This window comes from Misgurnus anguillicaudatus, chromosome 25 (genome assembly GCF_027580225.2).
Source record: "Misgurnus anguillicaudatus chromosome 25, ASM2758022v2, whole genome shotgun sequence".
Classification (NCBI taxonomy): domain Eukaryota; kingdom Metazoa; phylum Chordata; class Actinopteri; order Cypriniformes; family Cobitidae; genus Misgurnus; species Misgurnus anguillicaudatus.
Window position 1 is genome coordinate 30,876,508 of NC_073361.2, and position 23,507 is coordinate 30,900,014.

The following is a 23,507-nucleotide window of genomic DNA, read 5'->3' on the forward strand; positions in this document are numbered from 1 at the left end:
AGAGTGTCATAAACTGATCAGAGCAGGAAAGAGATGTGAAAGTGCTCTAGTCTCCACAGTTCTGGCCATGTAATTATCAATTTTGGCAAGTCTCACTTTGTCCAGGCCTTTCCTTCTTCAAGTTTCGGACCTCATTAAATCATGTCTCTCCTCTGCATTGGGTCTGCTTTCCCCCATTGCTGGAATTGGGCACGAACTATATATGAATGTGGTCGTAGGTATTAATAAGGTTTTCGGTTCAAGAGGAGCCTAAACATTCAGGCCTGTCAATCATCATTGAGAACATACATATATTTTTTTTCATCAGACGCACACCCATTGCTGCAGTTATGCGGCTGGCCCAAAGTTAAACTTGTGGTCTGTGTTTGTTTATCTGTCTGGCTAGTGACTAAACTGACCTCTGGAACAAATATCTTGTAAACATAAAAATGTTTTGGGAAGATGGCGAGCATAATCACCACTGTGAAGAGAGATTTTGTAGCTGATATGTATAACACTGTATGCATTAATTTTACACAATTGGTCCCCACAACGTGATTATTACCAGGTACATGTCACAGGGTGACTATGATAGGGCGGAACCAAAAGCAGAAAAGATTGGTTCCACCCGAAGATGGTTTCCGCCCAGGCCTTAAATTGTAAACACCAGTACTTCCTGGTTGCTGTGGCAACACAATCAGAGCCTTACGAGCCACAGGTGAGGAGAATTAATGTTGGTGATGCGTGATTGGAAGAGGGAGGAAGATGGGAAGTATAAATAGACCTGCAGCAACACACAAAGAGAGTTGATTTCCGGGGCGAGCTCCGCTCCACCAAGGGCGGACCACAAACGACACTTCCTGCGAAGCGCCGAGGGCGCCGTTGATCCGGGGAATCGCTTTGGAAGCGAACGGAAAGAGTGCGGGCCCAAGAGAGGCGAAAGGAAGGAGTTGTGGCTATATAATATAACAGAGCACCATGGAAAAGAAGTGTTGTGTTGCTGTGTGGTGTTGCTGCGTTGGTTGCTGTGTTGTTGTTGCCACAGAGGCCTGGCGAATCTGGTAAATGGAGGAATTGGAGTTGGATCAACTGGGTGAAGAAGTATCGCTAAAGCGAGTTACTGGGTCAAGTTAGCTGAAGACAGTTGTTGTTTTGATGTGAATGTACCGACACGATATGCCCTTTTTGAGTTAAGGAATATTGGGAGAGCACTTACCGTAGCGGACGGCGAAGACCATTTACAGCGGAACTCCAGCTGTGAACAGGACCAGAAATAGCCGAGAAGCCTCAGAGTGTGAGTAAACGAACTAAACTATCGGGAGTAGTTAAGCAGAGTGTATTACCTGATCTTGTGTTGTGAGTTTACCACGTAGCGTTGCGGCCCCACTGGAGAAAGAAGCGTGGGTGAGCCGGGGAGGAACACTGGAAGTATAAAACGCACGTGAGTGACATTGAAGTCTGTATTACGTATTGTAAACTCAAAGTGTATTACCTGACCTTGTGCTGTGAGTTTACCACGTAGTGTAGCGGCCCCACTGAGGAGAGAAGCGTGGGAGAGCCGAGGAGCACCAGCAATAACCACCGGGGGGTCCTGTGTCCATCTCTTAAGCACTTCTTCCCCTCCACCAAGAACATCACCCAACCAACTGCACGGCGGGCCCGGGTCGAGTTCTGGCTTGGTCCATAGTTCACTAAGTGTGTGTGTAGTGCCGTGGGTGAGTCTGTGTCTTCATTTGTGTGTGTACACCTAAGCTTACAGTGTCATGCTGTGCTCATGTTGACAGAAGCCACTTTGAGGCCAGAGGAGTCGTGAGGAGATGCCATTGAGGTCGGTGAAGTGTGAGTTGGAGGAATTTGCGTCTGTCCCCCTGTCCCTGTGGAAGCTCCGCCTGGAGGCGCGAAGGAGTTGTTGTTTTAATTGCCCCTTTTTCCCTTCCCCACATCATTTTAAATATTTAATAAAGTTCATTTTAATATTATTCATTCCTTGTGTGTCTGGTCATTGGGGTTGGCTTTGGGACCTCCTCGAGGTGGAAACTAGGAAGGGGCGTGGCTTGTTACAGTCTGTGGTCCGCCCTGACCTGTGACATACACACACACACATATTGTTGTTATTTATTTCCTCAGTGTCTTAAAGCTTCAGTGAGCAGTGAAAGGTGACTGTAATAACACAAACATTTCTCAAGATGTTTAGAGAAGAAAAACATTCAGAAGAGTCGGACACAACTGAATGAGTCTGTGATCATCTCATAAATGATACAGGTCAAGTGTTCAATAAATTAATCAAATGATTCAATTATTCAATGTGTTCATTGTCAGTAGAAACTGAACTGATTCATTTCAGAGAGTCAAGAATCAAAGAGTGAAACTGAGAGTTCAACTCATATTTACATCATCAGATTTCTGTTCCTCTCTGTATAGAGCAGATGTTCAAACACTTACATGAGTCTGATGTCTCTGTTACACCACAAACATCAAATAAAGCACTTGTTTCATCATTTATCTGCAGATGTCTTCATGCTTCATTGAGTGAAGTTTATTTATAAATAAACACACAAGCCAATGATCAATATACTCATTGTTCAAATTCAAAAGAAATCACAAGACAAAGAAGCAATATTTAATATTTCTTTATTGAAGTTTATTAAAGCAGACAGAATGAATAAAACAGAGAGACAGAGTGTTGTATGAATAGTTGTTCACTGTTGATGTGAGACATGAATGAGAAGAAGAGATGAGAAGAAGAGAGGATCTACTCAGAACACAGATCTTTCTTCACTTCTCCAGTGACTGTCTGACCTTCCCGACTGATCTCACAGATCACTGAGTCTCTGTTGATCCATTCTTGTTCAGTGAGAGTCAGACTGCTGCTCCAGCTGTACAGACCGCCGTCTTTCTGTAGGACTCCAGCTCTGTTCTCCTGAGATCCTGACATCTTCCCATTCACTTTCCAGCTCAGACTCCAGTCTGAAGGGAAACCATTGCTGGCCACACACATCACTGTTGCTGTCTTCTTGCTGGAAATCTCTTCACTGGACGGCGGCAGGACGATCACTTTAGGACGACTTACACCTGACATACAGAGATACACAGAGAAAAAGATCAAGAGTTAAAGTGACAAAATAAAACAAAAAAAATTCAGATATCAAATATTGTTTCAAAGTTTTGACTATAAAACCTATCCGATTTCGTTATCATAAAATTACAACCCTAAAATGATTGATCTTATGTGTGTTTTATGCATGGCTCTTCATTACAATTTTCAGTTTTAAAAGGAGGCTATTTGTTAAAAAAAAATCACTCCCCAAACATAATATAACTTAACTATTATATTATTATTATTATTATTATTATTATTATTATTATTATTATAAAATATAAAATATAACTATAATATAAAAACAAATTATAAAGATTAAGAAAATACAATCTTTTAATGTTATTGCCCCATTAATGTTCCGTATTTAAAATAATATAAGTTATTAAGTATTTTTGCATACATTTTTGATATAAAACATTTATGCAAAAATAATTCATAACTTATATTATGCCCCCCACAAACAACACACAAAGGTAAAACACAGCACACAAAACTTTTTGTGTAGTTTTGCTTTGCCGTTTGTTGCGTGTGTGTATTTTTAAAGGCACAAAATTGGCAAAGCAACATCTACAATCCAAGTCTTTGTGCCTCTTGCCAATTTCTTGTTCTTCCAATCAATGTTTTTAAATTTCTCGCTATAATTGGAGACATCTTAGTTATCCATCAAGTATTATGCTAATCTTTACTAAATACTTAATTCCTCCGAATGGTTTATTATCCGAACTGAAGTGAGATCTTTAACGCTTGTTTTATATGAAGCAAGTCTACAGAGCAACACGACCAACATGAAAGGAGCGCCACTGTCAGATACCCAAATGAGCACAAATAGAGGAAAAGTAAAAAAATAAAAAATATACAAATAAACAAATGTTTTTCGACTTTTACACCAATATCTTAAATTATTATTACAATTTAAACAAACGTATCTCTATGTTTTAATACTTTACATACAGTATAGAGCACAATATGGCACATAGTCAACAAAATAAATTCATATTACTTAAAGCACCCTGACTGAGAATTAAAAACAAACAATTTAATTAAGAAATAGAAGGAATAAGAGGAATGATACTTAATTTAATTGTATATTAAAAGCAATTGCAAGTAAATGTTAAAATAATTTTGTACTTACTGCCAACTTCCAGTCTCGTGCCGGCACCGAATGTGTACCACAGTGATAGAAACAAACCGAGCAGCTGTACAAAAACCTCTGAACGCTTCACTTACTCTGAGTCTATATTCTGTACATTATGTACATACATGCTTAACAAAGCTTTTATTTACTTAATGATTTTATTTGTATTTTTTCTGACACTATACGAAAAGAACAGAATTTCTAAAAGTAAATGTTTGTTGTAATCGAACCTCAGCTGAATGTTTGATAGTCAGTAATAAACTGTGAAAGAAAGATTGAATCAAACATCTAAGACTCAAGGTTTGGAGTCTGTAGGTCATGTGACTGCATGTTTGTCTTGTAGATATCACATTAGATCACTGAATACTGTCTGTCTGCTCATATGTAATTCAAATCAGTGTTTAACAAGAGACACAAAACCTTACTAAAATGACCGTACTATATACATTGCAAGTATTTTTATTCAATCAGATCTCATTTCTGTGTCCTGTTTATGAAGATCTAAAAGATACTAAATGAATGCAGGTCATGCAGGAGTGGACAGATTTTTTTTATTTTTATTCTTTTTTCAAAACAATCAAACACAGAAATATCACAATACAAATGTGTCTTATGAATGTAATGATCAGATTAATATAATGAACACTTCATTCATATCTTACACATCTCTGTAAGTCAGATTTCTGCTGTATTGAGCAAGATGATTTTCATAATCTGTTTGCATATCAGATCTCTGAGAGTTTATAGTGCTGTGAGTTTAACACTTCATAACTCAACACAACACACAAAACTAAACATCAACAATGACCTTCACCATCATCTTCATCTCGACACTTTTATTCTCATTACAAGGTAGATTTTTTAATACATTTACTTTATTTATATAAATCATGAGTGGAAATATTTTTATAAACTGTTCATCTATATTTGATTCTTATGATTTATCTTTCAGGGTGTAAATCACAGATCACAGTAACTCAAAGTCCTTCAGTGAAAACTGCAGCATCAGGAGACTCTGTTACTCTGAACTGTAAAGTCAGTTCTCCTCCATACGGTAGCACACCTTGTGTGTCCTGGTACTTACAGAAACCTGGAGAAGCTCCTAAACTCCTGATATATTATACAAACACCCTTCAGTCTGGAACTCCATCAAGATTCAGTGGCAGTGGATCAAAAACAGATTTTACTCTGAGCATCAGTGGAGTTCAGACTGAAGATACAGGAGATTATTACTGTCAGAGTTTTCACTGGCCTGACAGCACACGAGTGTTCACACAGTGATAAAGAGTCGTACAAAAACCTCCATCAGTTAAAGAGGAACTGCAGACACACAGGACTGGTTTTGCACACAAACAGAAACCCCATTCTCTTTTTAAAACTAAAGTTTGAATAAAACCCCAAGATAAGTCAAATATGAATATGATTTATAAAAACTGAAACAATACATCACAAAGGCCTATAGATGGTTTTATCTTATGGTTGTTGCCATTGTTAAGTGTCTGGCCCGATGTTAACTTCTGGTGTGTGTGTCACAAGCCAGGGGCTGGCCGCTAAGGGTTAAGCCACGCCCCTTCTAACTTCCACCTCGAGGAGGTCCCCAAAACCAACCCAATGACCAGACAACAACGAGTACAGGTAAGTATAAAAATATTCTTTATTGATTTAAATATTTAAAATATATGGGGACTCGGGGAAAGGGGATTTAAAACTAGGATCAGGATCTGCCCTCCAGGGGGGGGGGGGGGGGGATTTTCGTCGGGGAACGGGCTCCCGCCTCTGGTTCCCTCTGCCCGTGGCGCGCTCCTCTTCCTTCCTGGAGGCAGAATAAAATCACAATGAATATGTGCATTTACTATTTCCTGTCCGTGTACCTGCGTGTAATTCGCGGCACTCCGCCGTCTTCCCACGCGGCTCCTTAGTTGTCGACTCACTCTCCTTTCCTGTTTCTCTTCCTCTCTACAGGCTACCACTAGGGCACGAAGACACAGCGGATCGTCCTCACGAGGGTCTCCACCGACTACAGCTGCTGGGTAAGTATGAATCCTCCTCCTCAACTCGTCACTTTAGTACTCACACTGTTTCTCTCTCTCTTCCTCCACAGACGACAGCTGGGACACAAAGGCACAGTGAATCGTTCTCAGTTAATTCTCTCACCTCGTCGCTGATTACAGCTTCTGGTACGTATAGTTCTCCTTCACAACGGGTCTCCTTGGAGCTCACACTGTTTCTCTCTTTCTTCCTCCACAGACGACAGCTGGGACACAAAGGCACAGTGAATCGTTCTCAGTTGATTCTCTCACCTCGTCGCCGATTACAGCTTCTGGTACGTATAGTTCTCCTTCACAACGGGTCTCCTTGGAGCTCACACTGTTTCTCTCTCTCTTCCTCCACAGACGATAGCTTTCTTCCCTGTTGATGGACAGACTGAACAGGTTATGTCATATTCTCTCCGGGTAGCGGACTCACGATAACGGCTAGGCGTACTGTATCGACCGGCAGTGGTTTCCAAGATAGCGCCGGGGACCAAACCCTCTCGGCTGACTCGTTGATTCTACAGAGGGGCGGAAGTGTCACGCCGTCACACCCGGGTCGAGCGCTGCCCTTTCCTCGACGCCTGTTGGCAACCGACAACCGGACCGGGGCGCCCCTTTGTAGAGACCTCGGGGCAGCGGATCTCCTTCGCCTCTGACTCTGTGATGATAGACAACCCACAGGTAAAATAGCAATGTAACTGGTAATACTCACACCGCCAGCCGTACAGATCTTCGCCGCCACTCCTAACACAAGTCCGCCAAGCGTCTGGCTACGAAAATACTTCAGGAACTACTCCGAAATCTCCGATGCTGAAACACACTCACAGCATAATCATACACAGGGTTATTCTAGGATCCGTCTTCCTCTTCAGCGCCCCTAGCGAGTGACTGGAGGCGGGGTACGTCTGACACGACACAGCAATCTCACTGCAATATACACGGCACCACTTCAAAGTGAAATTTCTACATCCAAGACTCACCCACCACGCTCAGTGCACACAATAGACGCCCGTCTTCCCTCGCCTCGCTCTGGGCAAGAATGTGGAGATGGTAACACGGCCTAGCAGTTGGTTTCCGTCGCTGCGGCTGTCTCACACAAAGATCCTGTGGCTCACCCACCACGCTGACTCAGGGGCGGGGCCACTCACTCTCGCTGGAAAGCACTTAAAAGATATCCAGGTAAAATACATGCAAGGTATATTCAATGAATGAGTTCGTTTACTCACAACTGCGGTGCTTCTGTTATCTCACGCTTCCTTTGGTCAACTTCTCCTGTGATAATTCCAACTACACAGATGGGTACTCACAATAGCACGTTCCTTCTTCCTTCACTTCATTTATACACAGTCGGCCTCCACTTACTTTCCAACCCGTAAGGTCTTTAATAGCTGCCTCCGCCGAAATCCCACGATGCACAAAGAGAGAGAGAGAGTCCAATAATCCAACTGGCGTACCCGGTGAGTTTAACTCAGCGCTACAGCACACACCAACACTGGTCATAACAACAACACACACTGTGATTTAAGCTGCTCTTAAGTATTCGCCCGGGTGTTGCATTCGTCCAATCACCCGGCGTTCTTGTTAATTACCCGCAGCTGTCCGTAGTTTGGCTGATTACAGCCCTCGCGGTGCTACCGGATGTCCGGTGTTTTCTCTTCCCGGTCCGGGCGGAAACATCCGGGCGGAACCAAACTTTCCCAACTTTTGGTTCCGCCCAAAAGATCGTCACTCCTATGACATGTGTTTGTTAATGATGTTAGTGGCAAATTAGAAATCTGGCAAAAATATCTTGTTGAAAATAAACATTTAAGTGAATCTTGCAAAAACATAGGATTTAAAAAAAAAAACTCCACCATAACCCCAGTGTAACAGAACCAAAAGCAAATCGTACAAAATTGTACTGTATGAATGTGGTCGTAGGAATTAATTAAGTTCTAGGTTCAGGAAAAGCTAAACATTTAGGCCTGTCAATCATCATTGAGATCATATAGACAGTTTCATCAGACGCACACGTGTTGCTGGAGTTATGCGACTGACCCAAAGTGCACCTCTGGTCTGAGTTTGTTTCTCGCTGCTGTGAAGAGAGTTTTGACAGGCGATCGGTAGCTAACACTGTATACATTCATTTTACACAGTAATGTAAGCTCAGTGTAGTAGTTGATGCGGGTTATATAAACAAGTTAATCAACTTGTCATTTATTTTACTTCTTACAAGAAAAAATCTACTCTCAAAGGATGATCTATTGATTTATGACAGGTCAAGAATTAATACAAATATTTTAAGACAACAATCCACAAACACTATTAGTGGAAAACAATAAACACAAACACTCAGTGTATAAAGTTGTGTTGTGATGTCATGAGATAAATATTTAAATCAGTGTGAGTCTGTTTGCATATCAGATGAGATGCTTCAGATCTCTGAGAGTTTATAGTGCTGTGAGTTTAACACTTCATAACTCAACACAACACACAAAACTAAACATCAACAATGACCTTCACCATCATCTTCATCTGGACACTTTTATTTTCGTTACAAGGTATTTTTAAATGCATTTACGTTATTTATATAAAACATGACTGGATTTTTCTTATTAATCATAATTTGATTCTTATCATTTTTCATTTCAGGGTGTAAATCACAGATCACAGTAACTCAAAGTCCTTCAGCGAAAACTGCAGCACGAGGAGACTCTGTTACTATGAACTGTAAAGTCAGTTCTCCTCCACCCTGTAACCCACCTTGTGTGTACTGGTACTTACAGAAACCTGGAGACGCTCCTAAACTCCTGATATATTGTCACGGGGTGACGACTTTTCAGGGCGGAACCAAAAGTTGAGGAAGTTTGGTTCCGCCCGGATGTTTCCGCCCCGACCGGAAAAATAGAAACACCGGACATCCGGCGGCTCCGCGAAGGTTGTAATCAGCCGATTGGGCACAGCTGTGCCTAGTTAAAGAGATCGCCGGGTAATTGGATAACTGGAGTGTAAAGAGAAGTATAAAAAGCGCAGTTAGATGACAATTGGCAGTTGAGTGTGTGCTGAGGAACGGAGCTGTGCTCATTGTTAGACGTGGTGACTGGCTATATTTCTCTCTCTTCCCTCCTCTCTTGTTGCAGTTACGGTGGACCGGCTGGATTTAAGGAATAACCCTACGGGTAGAAAAGGAACTCTGGTCCAACTAGTATTTTGGAAGGATTAAAGCGAGAAGGGATTTGACCTCGTTACACAACGTAAACAAAGGCTATCCGCTGTGAGTATGTCCGTGGTGTAGCATAACTGGCAGACACTTACATTGTGTGATCGTTGGAGTCTTCTAGGATTAGGAAGGCGGCCCTACCCCTATAAGTAGCGTGGTGGGCGAGCCGCTAGAAGCATACATTCCATACAGCCACAGCAACGCGACTTTGGTCTGGTCGTTTTGCCATCGCCTCTACGTTAGCCCCAAGCACAGTGGAGGATATCGGGCGTTTCCCTTGTGGTGTTGCACTTACAGTGTGGTGAGTGAGACTTTATAAATCATAAGCTTTTTCACGTCAGAGTGGTGCTGTGTATTTGCTGTGGGTTGCTGTGTGTCTTGTCAGAAGCCCCGCACCATCCATTCTCTTCCCTGGAAGGAGGACGGAGGGGCCAACGACCTCAGACCTCATTGCCATCATACGCTGTGTGCTGTTTAAGAGTACGAAGAGACGCAGACCAAGAGCTGTGAAGGACTGTGAGTAAAATATTAGAAGCATTTGTGGTGTAAGCTTATCTGTGTTTGTATTGTCGCAGAGTCGGAGGCGAAAGGGTCCGCCGCCCCCGTGGTCTCTACGAAAGGGCGCCCCTATCCGGGATTCGATCGGCCTACGGACAGTGGGGATAGGGCAGCGCTCGACCCGGCGAGGTGGTGTGTGACCTTCGCCCCCCTGCTGACCTACAGAAGAACCGACTGTGAATGCGATACTTATCCAGAAAGCTGTAAGCAGCGGAGCCGGTGAGAAAACATTCAAAGTTCAGTAGCAGTGTTTCTGTGTCTTAGCGATCACCTGTGGAGAGAGAGAGGAAAACGAGAGTGAATCAGTAAAGAGCCGACTGTGAACGTGGTACTTACCCAGAAAGCTGTAAGCAGCGGAGCCGGTGAGAAACATACAAAGTTCAGTAACAGTGTTTCTGTGTCACAGCGATCACCTGTGGAGAGAGAGAGGAAAACGAGAGTGAATCAGCAAAGAGCCGACTGTGAACGTGATACTTACCCAGAAAGCTGTAAGCAGCGGAGCCGGTGAGAAACATTCCAAGTTCAGTAACAGTGTTTCTGTGTCCTAGCGATCACCTGTGGAGAGAGAGAGGAAAACGAGAGTGAATCAGCAAAGAGCCGACTGTGAAATGTGATACTTACCCAGAAAGCTGTAAGCAGCGGAGCCGGTGAGAAACATACAAAGTTCAGTAACAGTGTTTCTGTGTCCTAGCGATCACCTGTGGAGAGAGAGAGGAAAACGAGAGTGAATCAGTAAAGAGCCGACTGTGAACGTGACACTTACCCAGAAAGCTGTAAGCAGCGGAGCCGGTGAGAAACATTTCAAGTTCAGTAACAGTGTTTCTGTGCCCTAGCGATCACCTGTGGAGAGAGAGAGGAAAACGAGAGTGAATCAGTAAAGAGCCGACTGTGAACGTGATACTTACCCAGAAAGCTGTAAGCAGCGGAGCCGGTGAGAAGCATTCAAAGTCCAGTAACAGTGTTTCTGTGTCCTAGCGATCACCTGTGGAGAGAGAGAGGAAAACGAGAGTGAATCAGTAAAGAGCCGACTGTGAACGTGATACTTACCCAGAAAGCTGTAAGCAGCGGAGCCGGTGAGAAACATTCAAGTCCAGTAACAGTGTTTCTGTGTCCTAGCGATCACCTGTGGAGAGAGAGAGGAAAACGAGAGTGAATCATTGAGGAACCGACGGTGAACGTGATACTTACCCAGAAAGCTGTAAGCAGGGAGCCGGTGAGAAACATTCAAAGTCCAGTAACAGTGTCTTTGTTGTCCTAGTGGCCGCCTGTGGAGAGAGAAGGCGAGAGTGAACCATTGGGCACGGACAGTGGGAAAGACCTCTACCAGTCACACCAAAAATTGTCTGCCTCCAGGAGAGAAGGAGGGCGCCACGGCTAGCAGGGTCCAGGCGGGAGCCTGACGTTTCCCTCTTTCCCCGTTGACGGTGGTTGGCACCCCTGTTGTTCTGTCCCTGTTTACCCGTGGCTGTAGTCTCCCTGGAGGGAGGAGAAGAAGCCATTAGTTTTAAATTTCCCTTCCCCAATTTTCCCAGTCCTTTTAAGTATTTAAATTCAATAAAGCTTGTTTTAAATTTTACTTACCTGTTTCCGTGTTTGTCTGGTCATTGGGTCGGCTTTGGGGACCTCCTCGAGGTGGGAGTTCAAAAGGGGCGTGGCTTAGTCAAACACAGCCAGCCCCTAGTGGTGACAGATTTTGGCGTAGTCGGCAGGATCCCACCTCGAGTTGAGTAACCAAGGTCACCCAATGACTGACAACGCGGGGCCAGCAGCCCCACCCCGTGCCACACCCGTTATCATGGGCAGCCCATGGGTCCAGAGATATGGAGGAGCAGAGTCGGAGGTACGCCTGACCGAATGGAAGGCCCAACTGGAGTACTTGGCCGACTTGCAGGGCCTTAGCGCCGCCCAGCGGCTCCAATTTGTGTTGAACTCCCTAGAAGGAGAAGCACGGCGAGAGGTACAAGCCGCCCCCGAAGCAATTAGAGCCACCGCCCAGACTGTGTTCCAGTTCCTTGCTGAACAATATGGTGACCATACCCCCGTAGCTGTCCTCCGTTCACAATTTTTTAATTGTAAACAAGGCCCCCGACAACCTATTCGAGCTTTTGCCCTCAGGCTGCGGGAGCAGTTCACTCGCCTGCAAGCCCGACGAGACCATGGGCTAGGAGATGGAGAAGCTTTGTTACGCGACCAGTTCCTCCTGGGGATGAAAGAAGGCCCCGTGAGACAAAGTCTGAGGGTCCAGTTTCGGAGGGACCCCGGGCTTACCTTCGAAGATCTAAAGAAGGAGGCGCTAGCCCTGGAGGGTGATGAGGCCGAAGTAACCGAAACCCCTGTATGTGCAGCCGTAAGTGGAAACACAGCAGCGCCACCTGAACACGCAGACTGGAAGCAAGCCCTGAGGGTAGAGTTGTTGAAAGATGTCCGAGAGCAGATGTCGGAACTATCTAAGACCCTCTTGGGAGAACTTCGCCAAAGTAGGGCGCGAGAGGAACCGAGGCCGGCACCCCGAGAGCGAGTCTACTCTGAGAGGGGCCGAGAGCCACCGGGACGCCCGAATCGTTTGAACCGGCCCCGCTTCGAGTGGGATGACCAAGGGCGGCCAATCTGCAATCGGTGTGGAGAACCAGGGCATTACAGTCGCCTGTGTGGGCCTCGCAGGTCATCGGAGGGGTGTTTTTAAGACGACCGGCCACAGTGGGTCGTGTGGCCGGGGCCCCTAGAGAAGACCCTGGAAGACGTGAGAATTCTAGAGACCAGATGGTTGGGCACAGCCCAATGGCGGAGGTGAAGGTATGTGGCAAGACAATACAGTGCCTAGTAGATACGGGCTCTCAAGTGACATTGTTTGCGGAAAGTCTCTCGCAGGAAGTATTTGGGAAGCAGAGTGCCCAAGGAGGGGAGGCCCCCTGGCTGACGTTGCGGGGCGCCAACGGCCTAGAGATCCCTTATATTGGCTATCGGCTGACGGACTTAGAAGTTCATGGGGTGTTGGTTCCCCAAAAAGGAGTGATTATCGTGGAGGACAGATGTTTGGGTGTCCATCGAGCCCTATTAGGTATGAACGTCCTCTCCGAATGTTGGGAGGAGTTATTTCGGGCTAAGCCCGGCCCTAGGATCTCCCCTGTCGAGAGGCCCCTATGGGAGCAAGTAGTAGCCGACTGTCGTCGGGTCCAGATGACCCAGGTCCGCAGAGGCCGGGAAGAGGTAGGAAGAGTGATGTGTCGATTCGCTCTGTCTATTCCCCCTAGGAGTGAGGCCATGGTGTGGGTGAGAGTAGCCCCCCGAGGAGTTGGCCCCGAAGAATGGGTATTGGTTGAACCTCACGCCGATTGCCCCCAAGTGGAAGTAGCACGAGGCCTAGCGGCGGTCCGCCGGGGGAGGGTCCCTGTGAAGGTCCGAAACGACCACCCCTACCCAGTATACTTACACCGACACCAGCGGCTGGCCCGATTAACGGGGGTTGCGCCCCATCAGGTGAGGGAGGAGAGAGATGTTAGGTTCCGTCAGGTGTGCCCCACTGTCATCGAGGTGGCCCTGACCCAGATGGAAGCCCCTTCGAACAACGGGGGGAGGGACGTGCCGAGGCACTTGGCAGGTGAGTCCCTGCAAGGGGAAGAGTTGGAACAGGCGCAGACACAAAGACTCCAAGCCCTCCTTCAGAAATGGCAACATGTATTCGCAAGACACGAGGAGGATTATGGGTGTACTAAGGTGGTGGAACACCATATACCGACTGGAGATGCAGGACCCAGTAGAGAGAGGTACCGGCCGATCCCACCCACCTTGTATACAGAGGTACGCTCACTACTGCAGGGTATGCTGGAGCGAGGCGTCGTCCGGGAAAGTAGTAGCCCATGGGCAGCCCCTATCGTACTTGTGCAGAAAAAGTCAGGAGCTTGGAGGTTTTGTGTGGACTATCGGAAGCTTAACCTGGTGACCAAGAAAGACGCTTTTCCCTTACCCCGGATTGAAGACTCCCTTGCCGGTCTCACACGGTCTGCTTGGTACTCCACTTTGGATCTGGCCAGTGGATATTGGCAGGTGCCAGTGGCCGAGGCCGATAGAGAGAAGACCGCCTTTACGACCCCGTTCGGACTATTCGAGTGGGAACGGATGCCTTTCGGGCTCTGTAACGCTCCGGCCACGTTCCAACGCCTCATGCAGCGCTGTCTTGGAGGTCAGTTAATGGAGTCAGTCTTGGTATATTTGGATGATGTAATTGTGTATTCCCCAGATTTCGATTCCCACCTCCGACACCTCGAAGAGGTTTTCCAGGCGATGGAGAAATATGGGCTGAAGTTGCAACCCGACAAATGCCATCTGTTGAGGCGGGAAGTCCAGTTCCTGGGCCACGTGGTCAGCGCTGCTGGGGTGGCCGTAGACCCTGGGAAGGTCTCCGCGGTAAGAGACTGGAGTGCACCCAAGACTGTGAGGCAAGTGCGGTCATTTCTAGGGTTTGTGGGGTACTACAGACGGTTCATAAAAGACTTTTCAAAGATTGCCAAGCCCCTTAACCAGCTACTGGTCGGCACAGGGCGAAACCGGGGACGGGGGTCACCCCCTATTGATTGGGATGAGTTCTGTGAGGGGGCATTTCAGAGATTGAAACAGGAATTGTTACAGGCTCCTATCTTGGCCTATGCAGACTTTACCCAACCATTTCTCTTGTATACAGACGCTAGCAACCTGGGGCTGGGAGCAGTCTTGGCCCAACGACAAGCGGGTACGGAACGGGTGATCGCCTACGCAAGCCGAAGCCTCCACCCAGCGGAGAGGAACGATGCGAACTACAGCTCATTCAAACTGGAACTGCTGGCCCTGAAGTGGGCCCTGAGCGAGAAGTTCAAGGACTACCTCTGGGGTGCTAAGGTAACGGTGATTACAGACAATAATCCTCTGGTTCATTTACAGACAGCGAAGTTGGGGGCTGTGGAGCAGCGCTGGGTGGCACAACTTGCCAATTTCGATTACCAACTGCAGTATCGGCCCGGCCGGGAACACACGAACGCGGATGTCTTGTCCCGATTGCCAGAGGTGGACGGCCCCGGTGGCTGTGATGGCCAAGAAGAGGAAAGCCAGGGGGAAGGCTACCTGATAGGGGTCGTGGAAGCACCAGGAGGCCAGCAGGAGGCGGTACCCGGGAGCTGGGGTTGGGACCCCTGCCGGTGGAAGGAAAGACAGGCCCAGGATCGGGATTTATGGCAGGTGAAGATGTGGGTGGAGCAAGGCCGGCGGCCAACGTCGTCCGAGAGGCTGACCCAGACAGAGACGGGAAAGAGACTGCTGGGACAGTGGGACAAGCTGGAGATACAGGAGGGGGTACTTTGCCGAAAAGTAAGTGATCCGAAGCTGGGCGAGGAGGTGCGCCAGATCGTGGTGCCCGCCGACCAAACAGCAGCCCTGGTGTCTGCCTACCATGACCAGCTGGGGCACCAGGGACAAGAACGGACCGCATCACTGCTGCGCAGGTTCTTCTACTGGCCGGGGCTGGAAGCATCAGTACGTAGCTTGGTCCAAGCTTGCCCCAGGTGTATGTTATTCAAGTCTCGACGAGAGGCCCGAGCGCCGATGATACCCATATGTGCCAAAGCCCCCCTTCACATCATGGCGATGGATTTCCTGACCCTGGGCCGGCCACAGGACCGCTATCCGAACATCTTAGTAATCACCGACCTGTTTACGAAGTATGCATGGGCAGTCCCCACCCTCGATCAGACGGCAAGTACCACCGCAACGGCTTTATGGCGGCACGTCTTCCAAACGTTCGGATGTCCAGAGTTCTTACACTCAGACCAAGGGGCAAATTTCGAATCAAAGGTGATCCGGGAATTATGCCAGCTGTATGGGTGCACGAAGACCCATACGACGTCATATCACCCTCAAGGAAACGGCTGCTGCGAGAGGTTTAATCAAACCCTGTTGGGGCTCTTAGGGACCTTGGATCAACGGAAGCAGAGTGATTGGGTGAGTGCTCTACCGAACCTCTTACAAGCTTATAATAACAGCATTCATAGTACGACGGGGTATGCCCCCACTTATCTGATGTTCGGTAGGCATGTGCGGATGCCGACGGACCTGGTCCTGGGAGCGGCCGCGGGCCAGGAGGAAGGAAGCGTGACGGAATGGGTGGGGCGCCACCACCAACGGCTGCACTTTGCCTACGAGCAGGTATCCCAGAAAATACGGGCCACAGGAGAAAAGAACAAGCGGTTGTACGACCGGACGGCCCGGGAAGCCCCCTTGTTACCAGGAGAGAGAGTCCTGGTACGAGACAACCGGCGGCAAGGCAAAGGAAAGTTGAGCGACCGCTGGGAGGCCACCCCGTACGTAGTCTGTAGGCAGCAGAGACCGGGCCAGCCGGTGTATACCATCCGGCCGGAAGGAAAGGCCGGCCCGGAACGGGTGGTACACCGAAACATGATTCGCCCTTGTCCAAATTATCCCGAGGTCACGGAGGAGGTAGTTGCGGAGCCGGCACCGACGGCCCCCTGGATGGAAGGATGGGCTGTGGTACCAGGCTTACCTGTGGTGGCACCACCCCCGGCCGCCCCAGGAGAGCCAGAACTAGCACCTGAGCCAGTTGAACCCCCGGCCGCCCAGGGGCAGCCAGGACCAGCACCAGAGCCAGCCGAACCCCTGGCCGCCCAAAGACAACCTGAGGTTGTGCCCGAGCCCGCCGAACCTGACTCCCCTGTAAGGCGCTCCCAACGGGAGAACCGCGGCCGGCCCCCTTCCCGCTATGGTGAGTGGACTACTCAAAGGCATTCCAGGGACTGGAATGTATTGGCGGGGGAGGATGTCACGGGGTGACGACTTTTCAGGGCGGAACCAAAAGTTGAGGAAGTTTGGTTCCGCCCGGATGTTTCCGCCCCGACCGGAAAAATAGAAACACCGGACATCCGGCGGCTCCGCGAAGGCTGTAATCAGCCGATTGGGCACAGCTGTGCCTAGTTAAAGAGATCGCCGGGTAATTGGATAACGGGAGTGTAAAGAGAAGTATAAAAAGCGCAGTTAGATGACAATTGGCAGTTGAGTGTGTGCTGAGGAACGGAGCTGTGCTCATTGTTAGACGTGGTGACTGGCTATATTTCTCTCTCTTCCCTCCTCTCTTGTTGCAGTTACGGTGGACCGGCTGGATTTGAGGAATAACCCTACGGGTAGAAAAGGAACCCTGGTCCAACTAGTATTTTGGAAGGATTAAAGCGAGAAGGGATTTGACCTCGTTACACAACGTAAACAAAGGCTATCCGCTGTGAGTATGTCCGTGGTGTAGCATAACTGGCAGACACTTACATTGTGTGATCGTTGGAGTCTTCTAGGATTAGGAAGGCGGCCCTACCCCTATAAGTAGCGTGGTGGGCGAGCCGCTAGAAGCATACATTCCATACAGCCACAGCAACGCGACTTTGGTCTGGTCGGTTTGCCCTCGCCTCTACGTTAGCCCCAAGCACAGTGGAGGATATCGGGCGTTTCCCTTGTGGTGTTGCACTTACAGTGTGGTGAGTGAGACTTTACAAATCATAAGCTTTTTCACGTTGAGTGGTGCTGTGTATTTGCTGTGGGTTGCTGTGTGTCTTGTCAGAAGCCCCGCACCATCCATTCTCTTCCCTGGAAGGAGGACGGAGGGGCCAACGACCTCAGACCTCATTGCCATCATACGCTGTGTGCTGTTTAAGAGTACGAAGAGACGCAGACCAAGAGCTGTGAAGGACTGTGAGTAAAGTATTAGAAGCATTTGTGGTGCAAGCTTACCTGTGTTTGTATTATCGCAGAGTCGGAGGCGAAAGGGTCCGCCGCCCCCGTGGTCTCCACGAAAGGGCGCCCCTATCCGGGATTCGATCGGCCTACGGACAGTGGGGATAGGGCAGCGCTCGACCCGGCGAGGTGGTGTGTGACCTTCGCCCCCCTGCTGACCTACAGAAAGAGCCGACTGTGAACGTGATACTACCCAGAAAGCTGTAAGCAGCGGAGCCGGTGAGAAACATTCAAAGTTTAGTAACAGTGTTTCTGTGTCCTAGCGATCACCTGTGGAGAGAGAGAGGAAAACGAGAGTGAATCAGCAAAGAGCCGACTGTGAACGTGATAATTATCCAGTGAGCTGTAAGCAGCGGAGCCGGTGAGAAACATTCAAAGTCTAGTAACAGTGTTTCTGTGTCCTAGCGATCACCTGTGGAGAGAGAGAGGAAAACGAGAGTGAATCAGTAAAGAGCCGACTGTGAACGTGATACTTACCCAGAAAGCTGTAAGCAGCGGAGCCGGTGAGAAACATTCAAAGTTTAGTAACAGTGTTTCTGTGTCCTAGCGATCACCTGTGGAGAGAGAGAGGAAAACGAGAGTGAATCAGTAAAGAGCCGACGGTGAACGTGATACTTACCCAGAAAGCTGTAAGCAGCGGAGCCGGTGAGAAACATTCAAAGTTTAGTAACAGTGTTTCTGTGTCCTAGCGATCACCTGTGGAGAGAGAGAGGAAAACGAGAGTGAATCATTGAGGAACCGACGGTGAACGTGATACTTACCCAGAAAGCTGTAAGCAGGGAGCCGGTGAGAAACATTCAAAGTCCAGTAACAGTGTCTTTGTTGTCCTAGTGGCCGCCTGTGGAGAGAGAAGGCGAGAGTGAACCATTGGGCACGGACAGTGGGAAAGACCTCTACCAGTCACACCAAAAATTGTCTGCCTCCAGGAGAGAAGGAGGGCGCCACGGCTAGCAGGGTCCAGGCGGGAGCCTGACGTTTCCCTCTTTCCCCGTTGACGGTGGTTGGCACCCCTGTTGTTCTGTCCCTGTTTACCCGTGGCTGTAGTCTCCCTGGAGGGAGGAGAAGAAGCCATTAGTTTTAAATTTCCCTTCCCCAATTTTCCCAGTCCTTTTAAGTATTTAAATTCAATAAAGCTTGTTTTAAATTTTACTTACCTGTTTCCGTGTTTGTCTGGTCATTGGGTCGGCTTTGGGGACCTCCTCGAGGTGGGAGTTCAAAAGGGGCGTGGCTTAGTCAAACACAGCCAGCCCCTAGTGGTGACAATATTATACAAACAGACTTCAGTCTGGAACTCCATCAAGATTCAGTGGCAGTGGATCAAACACAGATTTTACTCTGAGCATCAGTGAAGTTCAGACTGAAGATGCAGGAGATTATTACTGTCAGAGTTATCACAGTAGCTATGTGTTCACACAGTGATAAAGAGTCGTACAAAAACCTCCATCAGTCAGACTGAACAGATACACCTGACAGATACTGCAGCTGCACACACACACACACACACACACACACACACACACACACGCGCGCGCGCGCACGCACGCACGCACAAACAATATATATATAATCACCTTTATATTGTACAAATTGTATATTCCTTTCCATTGAAATATTTAATAACATCATAAATAATTAAAGTCTTCATTAGAAGAAGTGAAAGTGTTCAGGTTGACAGCATTAAAATAAACAGTAAATGTAAGATGTGAAAATCAGATTTGCATTAATAGTGTTGAGTGATTCTGATCCTCTCAGTTCTGTCTCCTGTTAACATCTTTAAACCACATCAACTTTACTTTCATCTCTTAATGTGCTCTCTATTTTTGAAACTTCAGCAAATGACTTATAATGAAATTCACTTGAACACAAATGTAACATCTTCAAAATCTTTATTGAATGTAACAGCAAACACAAGATCTTGTGAGAGTTATAAAAGTGTAAATGATCAGATGTGTATGAGTAGACTGACATGATTCTGACACAGATCATCAGATATATGAGAGATCTTCAGCTGGACAAACATCAACACTCAGATCTTCTAACAGCGACTCTTACGCATGGAGACCTCGTGAAGAGTTTCATCGTGTGTCACTCTGCAGACGAACACCTCCGCCTCGTCCCAGAGTGCTTTACTGAGAGTCAGGACACTTTTACGGCTGTATCGGCCGTCCTGCTCGCTCTCGGCACTGGTCTGAATCCCGTCAGTGACCTCTGACCCATCCAGTGTCCAGCTCACCAGCGCCCCCTGTGGAGAGTAAGAGTTGAGCAAACAGAGCAATGCTGCTGAGTCTCCAGAGATCTGAAGAGCAGCAGGTGACAGCAGAGACACTGAGGGCTTCACTGTGGGTCCAGCTACACAAAACAAACACAACAACACAACACATTATTCAACACAAAATAAACTCATACTTCATTCACTCTGATCAAACTTTATTTGTGAAATAAGAGGAGAAATGACATCTGACACTGACACTAGTCATGTATAGATATGAATGTTTCAGCATTCACTAAGAGATCATAGATTACGAAACATACACTTATTTAACACCATTATAAATATTACAATCCAACATAAAATTATTTATATAGTTAGTAATACAAATATAAAAAATGTGCAATTATACTATGCATTTAATGTTTTACTGTTTTCTATCATTTCTTTCTCGTTTATTTATTATTATGTCTTTCTGTTTGCTCCTAAATGTATTTTCAGTAAAGCCGGTTTGTACAAATGCAAAACCATGAAAGGCGGCACACAAATAAAATGTAATTGAATTTCACACTTTCATCTTTTCCTCTCATTAAGATCATATTCAGAAGTGTATGAACATTGTATGTTTAATTTGGTGTTTCAAAAATATTGTTTATCACCCATTGTAAATAATGAAAGGATTTTAATAAGACACAGTCTGATGATCTGTGAAAAGATACTAAAGATAAATTTGCATAGAGACTCTTTGCATTGGTACTTGAGGATTTTTTATAGAGGCATCAGAAGTTCATCATCAGAAATCTAAACTCACAGTCACCATGACCTTCATCAGCATCTTCATCTGGATGTTAACTTGTTTCTGTTTCAGAGGTGAGAACAACATTAAAATTCATCTGATTAAACTTCATCATCTGTGCTAAATAATTCATTCATTCTGAATCTTTACTCATATTTTTATTTTCTTTATGTAGAATCAAGAGGTGAAGTGACCGTCATTCAGACACCTGCAGTCAAATCTGTTCATCTACGAGACACAGTTACTATCACCTGTAAAACTAATCCTGAAGTCTATGAGAGCTTGGGTTATCACTATCTGTCCTGGTACTTACAGAAACCTGGAGAAGCTCCTAAACTCCTGATATATTATGCAAGCACACGCCAGTCTGGAACTCCATCAAGATTCAGTGGCAGTGGATCTAAAACAGATTTTACTCTGAGCATCAGTGAAGTTCAGACTGAAGATGCAGGAGATTATTACTGTATGAGTTTTCACTGTCCTAGCAGCTGTTTGTTCACACAGTGATAAAGAGTCGTACAAAAACCTCCATCAGTTAGAGGAACTGAAGACACACAGGACTGGTTTTGCACACAAACAGAAACACAATCCTATTTTTTAAAAACTAAAGTTTGTATAAAACCACTCAAGATAAGTCAAATCTCTGATGAATATGACTTATGAAAACTGAAAGACATCACAGAGGCCTATAGGTGTTTTTATTGGATGCACACTTGTTGTCATTGTTAAGTGTCTGGCCCAATGTTAACTTCCGGTCTGTGTTTGTTAACGGTCCTGCTAGTGGCAAATCTGAAATCTGGCACAAATACCTTGTAAAATAAAAGATTACTATAAAGTGAATCATACAAAACATACAATTATTATATAAAAAAACAAGAACAAAACCCCACCCTGATCCCGATGTCACAGGGGCAAAAGCAAATTGTACAAATTGTGTCATAGGTTCGGGAGGAGCCTAAACATTCATGCCTGTCAATCATCATCGACCACGTTTACATGCACCCATAATGTGATTATAATGAGATTTTGGCAATATTGTGATTTTACTTTACCTCATATTAATGCAATACTTTAAGCACCTAAAAGCTTATCGCAGCAAGTATAATATTATTGAAACAGGTGGTGTACTGTGGGATTTGATTTTATTTTATTAGTCGTGCTGTTTATAATCTTAATTCATGTGTATTTTTAAAACAATGATTTCTGTGCTGAGTACAAGAGAGCTGTCTGTGTGTGGAGGGTTATTGGGGGGAGGTAGCTTGAGTGAAGGAATTTCCAGCTGGTGATGGCCGAGATAAGAGCAAAGCTTTAAGGAGAAAACACACAGACAAAGAAGTGCATGCTTTGATATTAGTTCACTGGCAATCATTCATTTCCAGATTGTTACATGTAGAGGTGTTTGGATTTATAAAATTACATGTTGCTATGAATATTAATGTGTTAAAATATATAAATGATTATGCCTTTGTGCCCATGACTAATGTAGAAGATTGCCCTGTAATAAGACATTGACATGTAGGGATGAAATGCTCGAGGGCACAAAGTGACTGGTGTGTGTGGGAGCCGGGGGGCTGTAAAAAAGCCCTGAAGGGAAAACACACAGAACAGATGGTTTCAATAAACAAGTTGCTTGCTTTATAACTATGTTACATTTAGAGAAAGTGAAAATGAGTATGTTTAACTAATGAATGCATTTAACCAATTTCTGAACAATGGAGTATTGTTGTGTTGTTGAATAATTATGTTTTACAAAGTTACAAAGATGTCCAAATAAGGACATAATGCCCCAGGGAACAGAATGGTCTGTGTATGTCTTTCTGTCTGTTTGCTATGCAACCCCCCACAGGTATGTGGTGATGGAATCTGATAAGGAAAACAGCTATCTGGGGGAGGAGAATGTTGAAGAAAGAACGACGATAAATACTCATGTTTTTGTCCTGAGCTGGTAGTCTGTCGAATCCTGCTGTTAGGACGTGAGACGACCCGGCATGCTGTAACTGTTTCATATCTGATCAATAAATATTCAATTTAGATATTTGTGTCTTTCTCCATTGATGAACATGCTTCGGACGCCTTAAAGTCCAACAGTACGCCGTTTTTGCATTGATGTAAATGCTTTAATCGCATTTATACCGTACTAACTAAAGTGTGCATGTGTTTTAGTTACACACATTAAGCGCGATTTCATTTTAAACTTGACATTAGGAAGTTTTTACTGAACTCGCTGTCAGCAGTCTGTCTTCATACAAAAACAGCTCACATAACACAACAGCAGTGTATAAAACCCTTACAGGCACTGTTATAATATTTCGGTCTTCATCACGGCAATGAATAATGAAATGCATCCATAAGAATGTGTTTGTCAGTTTAATGTAGGTAAATTAAAACAGTGGACAGTATATGTGAGTTCATCATTTGTGCTCTGTATTGGGCTATAGTCCAAAAATAAAAACTGCATGTAAACAGAAGTGAAGAGGTTAACTTCATTCATGTAAACATCTTACTGAGATCAAGACCTTACTCGGATTATTGAAAATAATCACATTATGAGGATGCATATAAACGTGGTCATTGAGATCATTTAGACAGTTTCATCGGACACACACCTGTTTCTGCAGTTATGCGGCTGACCCAAAGTTAACTTCTGCTCTGTGTTTGTTATCTGTCTTGCTAGTGACTAAACTGACCTCTGGAAAAAATACCTTGTTGAAAATAACAATGTTTTGGTTTCCTACAGATG

General features: G+C 45.9%; 1 protein-coding gene and 4 gene segments (V, D, J or C); 3 read left to right on the forward strand and 2 right to left on the reverse strand.

Moving 5' to 3' along the window:
- Positions 1-2,594: 2,594 nt before the first annotated feature.
- On the reverse strand, positions 2,595-4,341 carry LOC129425550 (Ig lambda-2 chain C region-like). The segment is given in 3 exon segments: positions 2,595-3,051; positions 4,212-4,275; positions 4,327-4,341. Coding segments are annotated over 3 exon segments (399 nt in total).
- Positions 4,342-4,962: 621 nt separating this feature from the next.
- LOC141362065 (immunoglobulin kappa variable 1-8-like) lies at positions 4,963-5,502 on the forward strand. The segment is given in 2 exon segments: positions 4,963-5,066; positions 5,167-5,502. Coding segments are annotated over 2 exon segments (378 nt in total).
- Positions 5,503-9,043: 3,541 nt separating this feature from the next.
- On the forward strand, positions 9,044-12,687 carry LOC141362082 (uncharacterized). Its single transcript, XM_073863881.1, has 2 exons — positions 9,044-11,077; positions 11,263-12,687. Exon 2 carries the CDS (start codon positions 11,749-11,751, stop codon positions 12,685-12,687), a length of 939 nt encoding a protein of 312 aa, XP_073719982.1. The 5' UTR covers positions 9,044-11,077; positions 11,263-11,748.
- A 7,110-nt stretch (positions 12,688-19,797) lies between these two features.
- LOC129425791 (Ig lambda chain C region-like) lies at positions 19,798-20,561 on the reverse strand. The segment is given in 2 exon segments: positions 19,798-20,111; positions 20,543-20,561. Coding segments are annotated over 2 exon segments (333 nt in total).
- A 153-nt stretch (positions 20,562-20,714) lies between these two features.
- LOC129426055 (immunoglobulin kappa variable 4-1-like) lies at positions 20,715-21,387 on the forward strand. The segment is given in 2 exon segments: positions 20,715-20,841; positions 20,943-21,387. Coding segments are annotated over 2 exon segments (384 nt in total).
- Positions 21,388-23,507: the final 2,120 nt, after the last annotated feature.

Coding starts and splice junctions, on each gene's coding strand:
- LOC141362082 (XM_073863881.1), top strand. CDS start 11,749: ATGACTGACAACGCGGGGCCAGCAGCCCCACCCCGTGCCACACCCGTT.